Source organism: Rousettus aegyptiacus, unplaced genomic scaffold (assembly GCF_014176215.1).
Source record: "Rousettus aegyptiacus isolate mRouAeg1 unplaced genomic scaffold, mRouAeg1.p scaffold_m13_p_5, whole genome shotgun sequence".
NCBI lineage: Eukaryota > Metazoa > Chordata > Mammalia > Chiroptera > Pteropodidae > Rousettus > Rousettus aegyptiacus.
In genome coordinates this window covers 56,052,704-56,066,716 of record NW_023416308.1, presented here as the reverse complement: position 1 = coordinate 56,066,716, position 14,013 = coordinate 56,052,704, and the positions used below count along the sequence as shown (strand labels likewise).

The window sequence follows — 14,013 nt, the reverse complement described above, 5'->3', positions numbered from 1 at the left end:
TGATTTAGTAAGAGCCCTTTCCAATGACATTTTATGAACACGAAGGAGTTCCCAGTTTTTCTTTTATAAGCCATAGGGAACTGATTTTTGTTGAATTCTCATTAGCAATGACACTAAGTACAGTAACTCCCTCATGGCTGTGGAAGGTCACTTGTTTTCCTTTACAAAGTTTGTGTTTGCCCCTGACTCCTCAGAAAACCACTCCTTGTGATTGCCTTTACATCAGTCATTGGGAGAAAGAGTATGCTGTAGCCTATTTAAGCCATATTGCCATCTTCTCCTCAGACCTCAGCAGATACCTCTGAGTACTTGAGTAAAGGCACTGTGGAATAGTAGTTTCCAAGGCAAGCACGAATGGGCACTGACACTACCGCCCTTTGTTGCCTCTATATATGCATTGATAATTCTATCATTGAAAAAAATGGATATATTCCAGTTAATCAAGGAAAAGTTAATTGTGTGGTATTGGCTTTATTTAATTTGGTTCCTTTCACCATAACAAACTGTTTAAATTATACATAATTAAATAAGAACTGACAGGGTTATGATGTTATAACAAATGATCCTCAAATGTGAGAGGTTTACCACAGAAAAGATTCATTTCCTGATCATACTGTATGTCCATTCAGGTCAACCGTGGCTCTCTCATACATATTTTTTACTCTGGAACCCAATCTCCTGAGTAACCTCCCTCTATTTCATTGCTAATCATGTCCTAGAGGAAAAAAGAAAATGGCAGGCTACATACTGGCTCTTAGTGTCTGCTGAATAATGACATTTGTCACTTCTATTCATATTTCATTGGCTACTGCATATCACATGGCCAACCTTCTTTGTGGGAGCTGAGTAACATAATCTTCCTGCAGGAAAGAGCAACAAATATGGATGACCAGTATTTCCAGGCTACTGATATCTGTTTATTTCCACTGAAAGGATGTGTTTGTTCATTATAATTTATTGAAGTATAGGGCCATTTCTTAATTTCCAACTTATCTTTTCAGTAGCCAGCTAGATTTACAGGGCCTGAGTGAGTTATACCTGATCTTTCTTTGTGTAAAGAAATAGATCATTGCTCTAGCCCAAATTTTTTAAAAAAATAAGTAATACCTACATTTCTTTGAAAAAAAAAAAACACAATTTCTCAAGCCTCAGTGACTTCAGCGATGTTTGGAAAATACCTCATTCATGTAATTTACGTATATTGATATTTACATTCTCCTCTCACCAATGATGGTGATGATTGCCAATATCTTTGTAGCACTTACTATATTCCAGGCACTATTCTAGGAGGTTTGCAAATATTAAAGTACTTTATCTGTAAAGAGCCCTATGAAGAAAATACTGCTGTTATCTTTTGTATAGAAGAGAAAACTGAGGCACAAAGTAATTAAAACTATACCCATTAAGACAGTTGGATAGTTAACTACTGTCTCTTTCATCTGGTTAGAACTCGTGACTGACTTCTTTCATTATTCTATTTTCATTCATGTGACAGTGTTATGTGGATAGGGGCACATGGAGAAGGAAACTAGCATTTAATTAGGTTTGTTCCATTGTTAAGCACTCATGTAGATTTGTCTTCATCTTACTACAACTCTTTCACATATGAATTGTGTATTGTTATTTCCCCCATTTTATAAATGAAAGAACTAGAGTTCATAAAAGTTAATAGGCACACTCCCTTTCAGACAGCAGTAAACCAGAGCTGAGATCCAGTCCCAGGTTTGTCTGGCTCCAAACAAAGCTGGGTGGTATTTCTCTCTGCACCATGGAACCTCCTCGTACTCTTTCAGGCAATAGCAAAGGCTGTTTAAAAAAAGCAAAAAAAAAAAAAATGTATAGTTGTTTTTGCCAACATATTCTTACATATCTCTGAATTGATCGATAGTGTTTCATTTACTCATGTAAAGCACAAGATCCATGGGACACATCAGAACAGCAGCACCCATGGAATGATTTGGCAGTCAGACTGTATGTCTATAAGATCTTATTCTTCATAATGAGCCCATGATATTGGTTTATTAGAACAGATGGGGGTATTGCAGCCAAATATCCCAGAATACCTTCAAGATATAACTTGGTTATTGCTTATTTTTCTCAAAACGGATACTTAAATTCTGTTTTTATATATCACAATTCACTGATTTTGCCAAGGGCAAGTTTTATTGAAATTCTTTAAAGATGATTTTTTTCTTTTAATAATTTTTATTGAAAAGTTGAACAATGTGATCTTCAGAACCAAATATTATAAATGTCAGGAACTTGGAGTTTTAATTGATACAACAAATGCTAGTGTATTGTTTTTACCTAAGGTTTCATTTTGAGGCTCAGTTTTTATTGTTAAAAATGAAAATTAATAATTTATTCCTCACCTCTCTATTCACCAAAATTTCTAAACATATAATATATAAAATGCTTAGTTAGCCTTTTGGGTTATTGAAAGCCATCACTTCTTGGTATTCAAAAGGAGTTTCACTCTCCTATAGGTAGTCAACTCTACTAAGATGGTTGTTTAATGGTCCTGTACGTTGAGTTCACCCAGAGCATTCACTTTCTGTTCATTTGACCTAGGGCACTGGGACACAGAAATAAATGAGCCAAAACCTATTGGTGGCAATATGTGCTTTAGTTTTGGCAATTTAAAATTTTTTAATCTATAATTTTTTTAAAAAAATATGAAGAAGTAAACTTTTTAAAAAGTAGGTAGTTCCAAAGTTCAGTGGGAAAAAAATGACAGTTTCTACCTCTGTCCTCTTATTTTTAATTGCAGTTTGCATGGATCTTTTTAGAAGTTTTTCCTAGGGAAAAATACCCTCAAAGTTTTATGTTTTTAAGAAATTGGGTCATAGCGTCCTGTAGATTACTTTTTTCACCTAACAATACATAATAAACATCCTTCCATGTCAGTTCCTCTAGTTTTTTTTGGTCCGCAGATTTCTCAAACCTTTCAGTCAGTTCAACTTTAGTAGTTTTCTATGTGTATGATTTCTTCAAAGTTTTTACACTGTGCTGGTACCCTTTCTTAATTTTTTTAGCATAATTTTTTGATATATATTTTGTTATCTATGGATTTGTGTTGAGCTAAATGAATGTGTTTAACCATCTTTAAATCAAAGCCAGTTTTAATTTTTTATTTGTTTAAATTATCTTCATTTGTTATTACTTTAGAATATTAAATATCATTCTCTACCACAGGTGATAAAAATTTTCATTATAATACAATAAATTTTTGAGTTTTTCTTGTGTTAACTTGGTATTCTTAAATCCTTTCTCTTTAAACAAGTAACCTAATTTGATCTTGCCACAAAACCTTAAAAAATTAGAACAAATTTAGAGAAAATTTGGCATAAATCATTGAAAATGTTATTTTATAATATAGGATCTTTAGGGGATCTTTGGTGGACTGACTAAGCTTATTTTAAATTCTTTTCAACATGATTCAAAATCCAATAATAGAAAGAACAGTGGGCTTGGAATCAGGAGGCCTGAGTTAGAATCCTGGCTCTGGAGCTTAGAACAAGGATAATTCACTGACAACCTAGTGAATCATCTTAAGATTGCTAAGCTTACTCTAATATTGTCTTGAGAATCCCATGAGGAAAAATATTTATGTGAATAGCTTCATAATACAGTTATTAACCCCCAATAAAAATTTATTATTATTGTATTTGCTTCTATTAGCTGTAAAACTTGTAGTGAGAGATATTCTAATTTTAGGTAAAATGAATGAGATCAATGATACATATTTACTTTCTGTGAAAGATATGTTTTTCTAAGGGAAAACATTGTTGTAATGCTTTTGATGAATGAGGACCCCCCTCCTCTACTTCTACCTCATATAAAAATTCAGACTCGAACCAAAACTGTCATTAAGTCATAAAACAACAGAGCCAACTAAAGGGGGAATATAAGTTCGGCATAAACAATGTGATTTTCTTTTACTTTCAGTGTACTTAAATGAAGCAGGGTTCAACTTTGTGAGAAAATGCATTCAAGCTGTGGAAACAAGAGGTCAGTATGGCCTGAGAAGTGCGTCATTACTGTTGGGTGGTCCGTTCTTATATAGACATTGCTTGGAAAATGACGATGTAATTAGTCATTAACATGAGGTTAATTTTAAGAATTATACGAATATATAAATTATATAGCTACATAAATAACTATACTTTGAACTTCAGTTTACCGAAAATCATCCTATAAACATACTTCTTTTTAATGACATTTCCTAAGACAGCCTCAGTCTACTTCTTACTGAAAGACTCTGTATTATTGTAAGCATCCCTTTAATTCTATTTTTTTCAAGCTTTAGGGAGGTCAGTAAGATTCCTAACTACCTTGTCTTCAGCCTTGCCTTCCTCATATTACTTCCCTCAGTGATTTCAGTCACTGTTATAATTTCAGCATTTTTCTTAGTCCAGTCATGACCTCCCTCCTGAAGCCTGCTCTAGTCTCCTGTTAGACTCCTTCACATCCAGGAAAACTTGTCTAAAGCTAAACTTGTATTGAGCTTTGGAGTTAGTTCTTTAAACTTAGATTCAAATTTTGGTGTTACCACCTAGAAGGTTTTAAAAGTAGGTTTCTTGAATTCTTTGAATCTGTTTTCCTCACCTTTAAAATGAAGATATGTCCATAAAACTGTTCAACATGCAGAACTTCATGACTGAAGAAACAGATTAGTAACACTGATCATCTGTTTACCATCTTTAATGTTATATATATATACACACATATATATTCAAATCGTGGTGAACAGGCAAGTGTACTTTGCTACTTTGAAAATTGTCAGACTTTCACATCACTGTTTGGTGTCTGCTCTCAGAAATATATCTGGTGGGTACTTCCAGGACAGGTTTGCTGCAGAATTGGATAAGAAGCTTTCAGATTCTCTCTAGGCATATGTCTGAGTTTTTAACATTCTGTGCTTGGGAAGCTGTGTCTCAAACCGTTTCTTGTGACTTTTTTTCTTCCCATTAGGCATCACCATTTTAGGCCTCTACCGAATAGGAGGAGTAAACTCCAAAGTTCAGAAACTCATGAACACCACATTTTGTAAGTGTTGGATAAAGCTAGTTACTTAATGTTTATATTCTTACAGATAATCCCAACTGTAGTTTGTTTTTGTTTTTTTTTTTTTTTTTTTTTTTTGTGATAGAGACTATTAATTGTCTTTGAGTATTTTAAAGTAACATTTAAAAGCAGTTTTTAATGTTCAGTTATAATAGATGAACAATCAAAATTTGAGAGAGCGTCTTTTTATGTGAGACTTTTTGTCAAGTGTCCTTTGATTAACTAGAGGCACAATGAGATTTACGGATGCTGGATTCAGATTACCTGGCTTAGAATTCTAATTTAGCCATTTCAAAGCTTTGTGACCTTAGGTAATTTGCTAAACTGGGCCTCAGCCTCCTCATTTATAAAATGGGGGCAATAATAGTGCCTGCCTCATTGAGCATTGTGAAGATTGGATATATTAATCCATGTAAAGTACTGAGAAGCATGTCCGCATATGGCAAGCACTTTGTGATGTTAGCAATTAGAATTTGATTTAGAAAACTGTTATTCCGCAAGACATCTTTGAGGTTTACTAACAGAGTGAGCTTTATGCAGGCTCACACAAACAATTGTAAAGTTAAATTCATTGGCATCCTAAGAAGTAAATGCCTTTCTCTTTGACCTGCTTATATTTGGATCCATGTTCTTAATGGGGTGAATTATATTTCGAAGTGCACACTTTAAACATCTTATTTTTTAGCTCCCAAATCCCCTCCTGATATTGACATTGATATTGAACTATGGGACAACAAGACAATTACAAGTGGACTAAAAAACTACCTCAGGTGAGGAGGATTTAATGCCTAGTATTCTGCCAGTGAGTTTCACTCTTTAGTTCATTTCCTTCACTGAAGGTGAACTAGCACAATGTGGTAATGTTTATGTTTAGTATTCTGGAATTTATACTTGATTTTTAAAATCATAAAAGTAAAAGCCTTCAATATTTGATGAATACTAAATAATTTCTATTTTATATTAAATTTTAACATAGGGATCCCATGTATTTTTTTAAAATAAGTTGAAATTGAATGTTGTTGTTGTTGTTGTTATTGTTTTCTTAAACTGTTGTCCCCATATCTGAGAGGGGTTGTGCTCACAAAGTGAAAAAAAAAATAATAATAACCTCTCAGCCTCCCCTTTTAATGCAGTTGTGGCAAGAGGTGCTACAGGGCATTGGCATCTCTGAGTTTTGCATTTTAGAGCTGCCTGGAGCCTCCCTAGAGCTGAATCCCCTAATTCTTTAGAAGCACTAAAAGTTCAGGGGAAATAAAAGGATACTGCCATTCTACAGTTGCTTCATTCTCTATTGTAGGTGCCTTGCAGAACCACTGATGACTTACAAGTTACACAAAGATTTTATTGTTGCTGTTAGTAAGTACCCTTCCATTGATGTAGTTTTATACTGTGTTACTTAGAGGTATAAGTTTTAATTCAGCTGGTTAAGATTTCCCTACATATTGCCTAAGAAATTGTCAATCTGATACTTAATAGCTTACAGTACAGTTTATAAACAGAGAAATTGCAGAACAACTAAAATAGTTTGTCACTTAAAAAAGCCTCATTGGAGTTATAGTCTGGTGTGATTAGAAAGAACCGTGAAGAATTATTCTAATCACGTTTTCCTTGATTGATGGATGTCAGTTCCTTACAAGAGCAACTTTATAGTTAAATATTTAAGACTGCAAATAATGTACAGTCAATTATGCCACTACCATACACATACTCACATACTGTACTCCTAAATCTGGAGAGAAGAATCAGATATTTTTGTCAGGTAACAGTCACTTCCATCAATCTCCTTTCCCTCATATTATATTTATATTGATGATCACATATCTATGTCATTTCTTTAGACTCATGACTGTTAAAATGTGATGTGAATAGATGAGTTTAATTCAAAACTTTTGGAAAGGTAGGAAAGAGGTCAGTGAGAACTATGTAACCTGAGAAGGTAGAAATATGTACTTTTAAAACATTGGGACAAAAATGCCAGGGTGCCAATTGAGCCTATTACAATGAATTGTAACAATTAGGAGTTAGCATTTCATTGTTAAAGTGTATGAAGTGTGACAGTAATGGATATTTTTCACAATCCAAGAAAGAAATCAGTTACATTATTTTATTACTATACATTGTAATGTCATAGAAAATATTGTCTGCTGATAAAAATGTCAGATATAGTTGAGTGAGCTTGTTTTTTAATCCTGCATACATGATTGACTACATGATCTTGTAAATAGTTATATACTACTGTACCGCTATGCTTTCTCCTGAAAGCTCTCCATTCTACATTAGAAAATATATAAGCTGACCTCTCATTTCAGTGATTAGGAAATCAGGACCCAGAGTGGGCAAGATTTTGTCCAAGAACACTAATAAATTCATGGTAATAGCATAACTAAAAGCCAGGTTTTTTTTGTTTTGTTTTTTGTTTTTTATCTTAACTTAGAACTCTTTCTTATAAAAAAATATTTGTTTAACAACAAATGGCATTTGAGCCACTTAGCTAAAATGACTCAGTCAGCTGGTAGTTTTGATAACAAAAGTTTGGTTGTAAGATTTTCTCCTCCACTAATTCTGCGGTAAATAATCATATTATTCACTGCCATGATAATTAAAATGCATTCCTATCTATAAGAATTTATCTTTTGTCTGAGTCAAGATAATCCCATTTTCTAGATAGTAAGTTAATAAAATTAGGTATTTGGTTTTAAGCAACAGAAATCCAGCTCAATAAGAAGGGGAGGTTATTTAGAGACTAAGAGGTGTCTCACAGAATTCTGTGGCAGAGAAGGAGTTGGGCCTTCCCTGGGCTTGCAACATGAACTGCAATGTTGGGAATTGATGTTTCTGTTTACACAATGATTTTGTGCTTCAGAAAAATAACTCCTGGATTTTGAATCTGTAAAATTTGGAAAGGAAATTGTATGGATCAATATGCTTCCTCTGATCTGCTAGAGTTACTTGAATCTTTCAGTATGATAAAGTATATTATAGTTCCTGACACATTGGGCAGTCTGTAATAATTGCTGTGATCGCTCCCATTGCTGAAGATTTGATTCTGTCCTGTAGCAAAACCAAAGCAAGAGATATGTTCTGGTTGTATGGAAGTATATAATTCAGTGGCTAAGAGCATAGGTCTAGATTAGATAGACCTAGGATCGTTAACTTTTCTCACTAACTTCATGGCCATGGACAAGTTACTCAGCCTCTCTCAGCCTTAGGGAATGGTAGTGATGATACCATGTGAAGTAGTGCTTATAAGGCATAAGGGTAGGAGTGGTTATCATGATTGTTAATGTTTGCCTGCACATTTGAATGCAATTAAAACGAGCATTTGCGATCTTTTTTATGTTACAGAATCTGATGACCAAAACTATCGGGTAGAGGCTGTACATGCATTGGTGCACAAATTGCCAGAGAAAAACAGAGAGATGCTGGACATCTTAATAAAGCACCTGGTCAAGTAATTCCCTGATTCATATTGTTCACTTAACTACTTGTTCAAGTGCTGAAGTTAACCTTGTTCATGTCTTCTTAAAGTCTACGATGGTGCTGTGATGTTGCTTTTGTAATGAGAGTCCATAGAATGTGCTTAAAAAATGATGTGGCAGTTTATTTTTAAGATCTATCTATATTTACATGTGTCTGTGCCTGTGCATATCTTTTTCTATTTACAACATGAAAATAATCATATCCTTTGCAACTGTGAAGCTAATGATTACATGTGAATTTAAAAATGCATGAAGGAGCATCTAGTTGTTTCCCTAATTCTTTTAGACACGTTGTGAGCCCTAAGTTTGAAGACTGGTTCTCCAGACTACTAGGGTGATCAGGTTCTGCCAGGTCAAATTTCCACTCTAATATTAGCTTTCCTTCTTTGGATTCATAGCATCTCTTGGTCTCTGAAGATTTTCTGACTCTAATATTAGTTCATCTATGTATTTAAAAATCTTGATAGATAGATAGATATTATATTAGTCAAATTTCTGCAGAGAAACAGAATGAATAGGATGTTCTTGTGTGTATATGAACACATACATACACATATAGATGTGTGTGTGTGTGTGTGTGTGTGTGTGTGTGTGTGTGTGTGTATTAGAGAGACTGATCAATTGCAAGGAATTGGCTTAACATGACTGGGAGATTGGTAAACCTAAAACCTACAGGGCAGTCTGGAGACCCAGAGAAGGGTTGATATTGCAACTCAAATCTAAGATAGACTAGAGACAATTCCCTCTTCCTTTGGGGACCTTAGTCTTTTTTGCTTAAGACCTTCAGCTGATTGGAAGAGGCCCACCCACATTATGGAGGGTAACCTGATTTACTCACAGTCTACTGATTTAAATGTTAATCTCATGAAAAAAATACCTTCACAGAAACATCTAGAATGTTTGACCAAATAAGTGGGTACTGTGGGTGGCCTAGCAAATCTGACTGTAAAATTAATCATGTCATATGTATCTAGAAATTGACACACATGCACACTCTTACAATTAATCCAGCCGTCTCTTTGCCATGCTGCTGGAAACAGAAGTACAAATTCATATTTTAAACATATTTGAGTTCCCCTTACCATCTCATTTAAATAGGGACATTTTCCATCTTGAATGAGTGCCATGATTCACAACTAAATGATTAATCCCTTCCTTGTTTGCTAGTAGTCACCCAACTTATGCTAATTTGAACTATGCACATTTGAAATAGTGCTGCATAACATATTAATACATCTCATCTTGCAGGCTTTGAGATGATATCAATTGTGAATAAGAATGAATGAAAGTGAATATAAAAATGGTGAAATAAGAACGAATCCACTAGGAATGACATCATTTCACGTTTACTGTTAGCTATGGCCCATAGCAGCTCCTTTTTTTGCTAATGAACAAGGACTCATTATCCTTGGTCAGAATTAGTCTTGAATTATATTTTTGAATTGTGTATAACCTGTTCGCGAAATTTAACTACACTGGATTTATTGGGTGTTTTCTTCCTGTATTCAACTAGATTTCTAGTAAAGTCTTTTTAAATATGCTTTTAAAAGTGAGCTGTCACATAAAATGTTTTTACTTAATTATCCAAAGTATTAGATGAACACAAGCTTCACCCTTAATATACGTGTGTGTCATTTTGATACAGGGAACAGGAGGGCAGAGTATCTGACCATGAAAGAGTACTTAAAATTATTTTTCTCATTCTTCACCACCATTTCCGGCCTTGTTTCTTCTTTCTCTATTATTTATTTACTGATTTTTTTAAAAAAACTAATTTTGTAACATCTCTATTTTTTAGAAGTTTATTCAATTACAAAAAAAGTTCATCATTTTTCCCACCCAGAACCACCTCTCACCTCTTACAACCTGATAATTTAGAAAAATTAACCTATAATGGAATATTTTATATTTTCTTCATGTCACAAATTTGGTAGATGAGAATATTTTATAATTATTAAACATTTAACTTAAGATATTACTGTTGCTGTTATTTTCAGAGTGTCACTACATAGCCAACAAAATCTCATGACTGTCTCAAACCTTGGTGTCATATTTGGCCCAACTCTAATGAGAGCACAAGAAGAAACCGTGGCTGCTATGATGAATATTAAATTTCAGAATATTGTGGTTGAAATTCTTATAGAACACTATGAAAAGGTAGGCTGAGTTTTCATGTGGAAATATCAATTTTGTGTCTTGCATTTGTATTATCAATGAACTTCACATCATGATCTCAGATTCCTATTAAGTGTCAGTCTTGTATATTTTGTATAAATTACTTCTTTGTGAGGACTTTGATTTTTTCCTTGTTCAACTCTAAGTGTTCCTCAAAATGCTACAGGTAGATGGTTTTCTTTCCTTACACATCATTTACTTTTCAAGATTTTCTTCTTTATCTTTTATGTAGTCAGGTTTCTTTGCTCATGTTCAGAGAATGCTTTAGAATCATTTTTGTGGTTGTCTATTTTAATCTGTTTATCTCTCTGGAATTCAACTCTTATTCGTACTATAGAAGTGATATTCTGAATAAAACAATAAAAAAAAATCAGGGAACAGAGTCTTCAAGTCTGTTCTATATCCAGTCCCTAAGGAGGATTTCTTTAAAAGAGTGAGATCTTAGAATAACTATGGAAATTGGAAAGTGGGTAAGTTAACTTGATTGGGTTATTAAGCAGATTCAGCCCTTGCATGTCTAAACACTTGCAATACATTTGTGTCTGATCTAGTCCTTGTGAGAGAATGATCGTGCTGCTCTCCTTCCCCAGGGCCCTTTCTAGTGCCTGTGGAAGAATATCTTTAGTGTCTACAGCTGCAAACTCCCTCACAACTCAAGAGCACATGGCTGCATCCTGTAGCTGGGCTTAAACCTCTATCTGCAGCTTGTCACATTTTTTGACAGCTCAGAGCCAACATGGCAGCACCTTCTCCTAAGAAAGAAAGGGCCATTCAGCAGGAAGGAAGAATGCAGAAACTCTTCTCCAAAGGCTATGTTCAGCATAAAGGGGGAAAGAGAATACTGTAATAATAATAATAATAATAATAATAATAATAATAATAATAATAAATCAATGTGTCTTGACATAGACAACTGTTCACTTTTGAAAGATTTCTTCAACTTATTGGGAAATCTTCTGAATTTCACTGTAGGGGAATGTGGTAGCACAAAAAAGAAAACCTTAAGAAGAAACATCACTTAGTATAAATGGAAAAGAAAGTTATAATTGCTCTAGGATATTTGTTTTTTTATCGAGCATCTCTTACCATGCAACTGATCAAGTAACATATAGTTCTAAGATTATTTAATAATTCTCAAAGTTTATTTTATGATGAAAATGGCCATTTCACCATTCTGTTGACCTTGGTCCGTTTTTCTTCATGTAGATTTTTCATACTGCCCCAGACCCAAGCATTCCTCTTCCTCAGCCTCAGTCTCGATCTGGATCCCGAAGGACACGCGCAATCTGCCTCTCTACAGGTTCCCGGAAGCCCAGAGGGAGGTATACTCCATGCTTGGCAGAACCTGATAGTAAGTGTGCTGGCCTGAGGAAGATGCACTCCTCATTCTTTAATTCAGCCTCTCTACTTCTAATTAGGTAGAAATAGATGTTTTTACTGATGCCATCTCTCGAATCCCCCCTGACCTCTAACATTATTTATATGTTCTCTGTCAGTATAGTTGCAGGGAACCTTGAACAAGCAAACTCATTACTGCTACAAAGGAAAAAAAATTACTCTACTCAATGCTTTTTTTTTTTTTTTTTTTGCTGCTGTGATTAAGTACATCAGGTGCTACTTTGTAGCAGATTTTGTCCTATTGTCAAAGTGGTAGAGAAGAAAGCAGGAGAAAGTTTGGCTGAAGCAGTCATTTTCTTTCTTCCTTTCACATTATGTTCTTAAGGTATTATCTCTTGAGTATCAAAGTGTTTCAAAGAGAGAAAAAAGAAATAAAAAGTGAAATTACACTACACATCGTCACTAACTTACAATTCTGAGGCAAACCCCAGGATGAAGGGATGGCAGCTTGAGCCTGTAGCATGTGTTAAACAGTGTCCATTTTCATTTTATTTTATATCTCTGAGCCCTCAGTTTCTTTCACAATCAACATTTAATAGAAAACACCGTTTTTTTAATTCGGAAATATTTGAACACTTTTTTTTCCCTCTGTTTTTTTTCTTATACCTTACTTTTGGGAACATGTAAAAATACACCCAGTTAAATAACCAATTTCTTAGGCTACTATAGTCTTAGCATGTAATTTGTAGCTGACATTTTATGGAGCCTTTGAATAAAGGACTCAGAGTAACTTATTCTGAGTTATAACTCATAATCAGAAAAGTAAAAAAAAATATATGCAGAAATATGCTTTAGTAGTCCCTCTTTTTGTTGACTTTGGGGATGGGGAGGGCTTGGATGGGGTGGTAATATCAGCATGGAATCATTTCTCTTGTGAGTCCTGTTTCAGAAGCAAATTTTATTTGAATCCAGATCAGCCCACTCATGTTTCAAGAAGTAACATTATTTCATGTGGGCAGGATACATATAAAATCTCCCTTGGATAGTATTGAAAAAATACATTCACCAAGTTCAAATGCATATTTTAAAACCTTTCTTGAGGACTGAGTATAGTCCTTCAGACCAAGTAAAGGCCCATCACTTCAGTGGGGTTAGGTGGCCACAGGCATGTGTGAAGCGGAAAGCAGAAAGGTTTTGGTGGTGCTGTTCTCAACAGAGAGCCACTGTTCTTTTCTCGCTCCTGCTCCTGCTCAGGTGACTCCTATAGCAGCAGCCCAGCCAGCACACCCATGGGGAGCATCGAGTCACTCTCTTCTCACTCCTCTGAACAAAACAGCACTACAAAGTCTGCTTCCTGCCAGCCCAGGGAGAAATCTGCAGGGATTCCTTGGATTGCATCTCCATCACCTTCCAATGGACAGAAAAATCTTGGTCTCTGGACAACTAGTCCTGAATCCAGTTCTAGAGAAGATGCAACCAAAACGGATGCAGAATCAGATTGCCAGAGTGTTGCCTCTGTCACCAGCCCAGGGGATGTTTCCCCACCCATTGACCTGGCCAAGAAAGGGCCTCATGGGCTGTCAGGACTGAAAAGAGCCTCAGCTACCTTTCTCAGAACCATCTCTGCAGCCGAAGGTAAGCCAGAGTGGAGCCTTTTGCAAGATGTCATTATCTCCATGTCACTTGCCAGATTACTTAGCGTGATTAAGCAGGGGAAAAGTAAATGGCAAAGGGACTAACAATGCTTATCTACTTTGTTCCTGAGCTAGGATATTTCAAACTCTTGGGTACTGTGACATTTTCTCTGTCTCTCTCCATCTCTGTGAGATGATGTGTTTGTAATTACTTTAGATTCTGATCTCCCTGAGTGATGGGTTGCTGTGCTTAAAGAACATTCTGTATCTTCTTATTTGGGCTCAGAGAAGAATGCTTCCTTTTGTTGTGTGCATGTACT

At 35.0% G+C, this 14,013-nt stretch overlaps 1 protein-coding gene across 1 annotated transcript in view; it reads left to right on the top strand.

Moving 5' to 3' along the window:
- Positions 1–14,013, top strand: part of ARHGAP42 (Rho GTPase activating protein 42) — a 223,325-nt gene that overhangs the window by 195,242 nt on the left and 14,070 nt on the right. The window contains exons 13-20 of the mRNA XM_016134018.2: positions 3,949–4,011; positions 4,975–5,049; positions 5,753–5,837; positions 6,365–6,423; positions 8,413–8,518; positions 10,544–10,703; positions 11,928–12,072; positions 13,314–13,694. Of these exons, the coding sequence (XP_015989504.1) occupies positions 3,949–4,011; positions 4,975–5,049; positions 5,753–5,837; positions 6,365–6,423; positions 8,413–8,518; positions 10,544–10,703; positions 11,928–12,072; positions 13,314–13,694 (1,074 nt within the window). The remainder of the gene's footprint in view (positions 1–3,948; positions 4,012–4,974; positions 5,050–5,752; positions 5,838–6,364; positions 6,424–8,412; positions 8,519–10,543; positions 10,704–11,927; positions 12,073–13,313; positions 13,695–14,013) is intronic.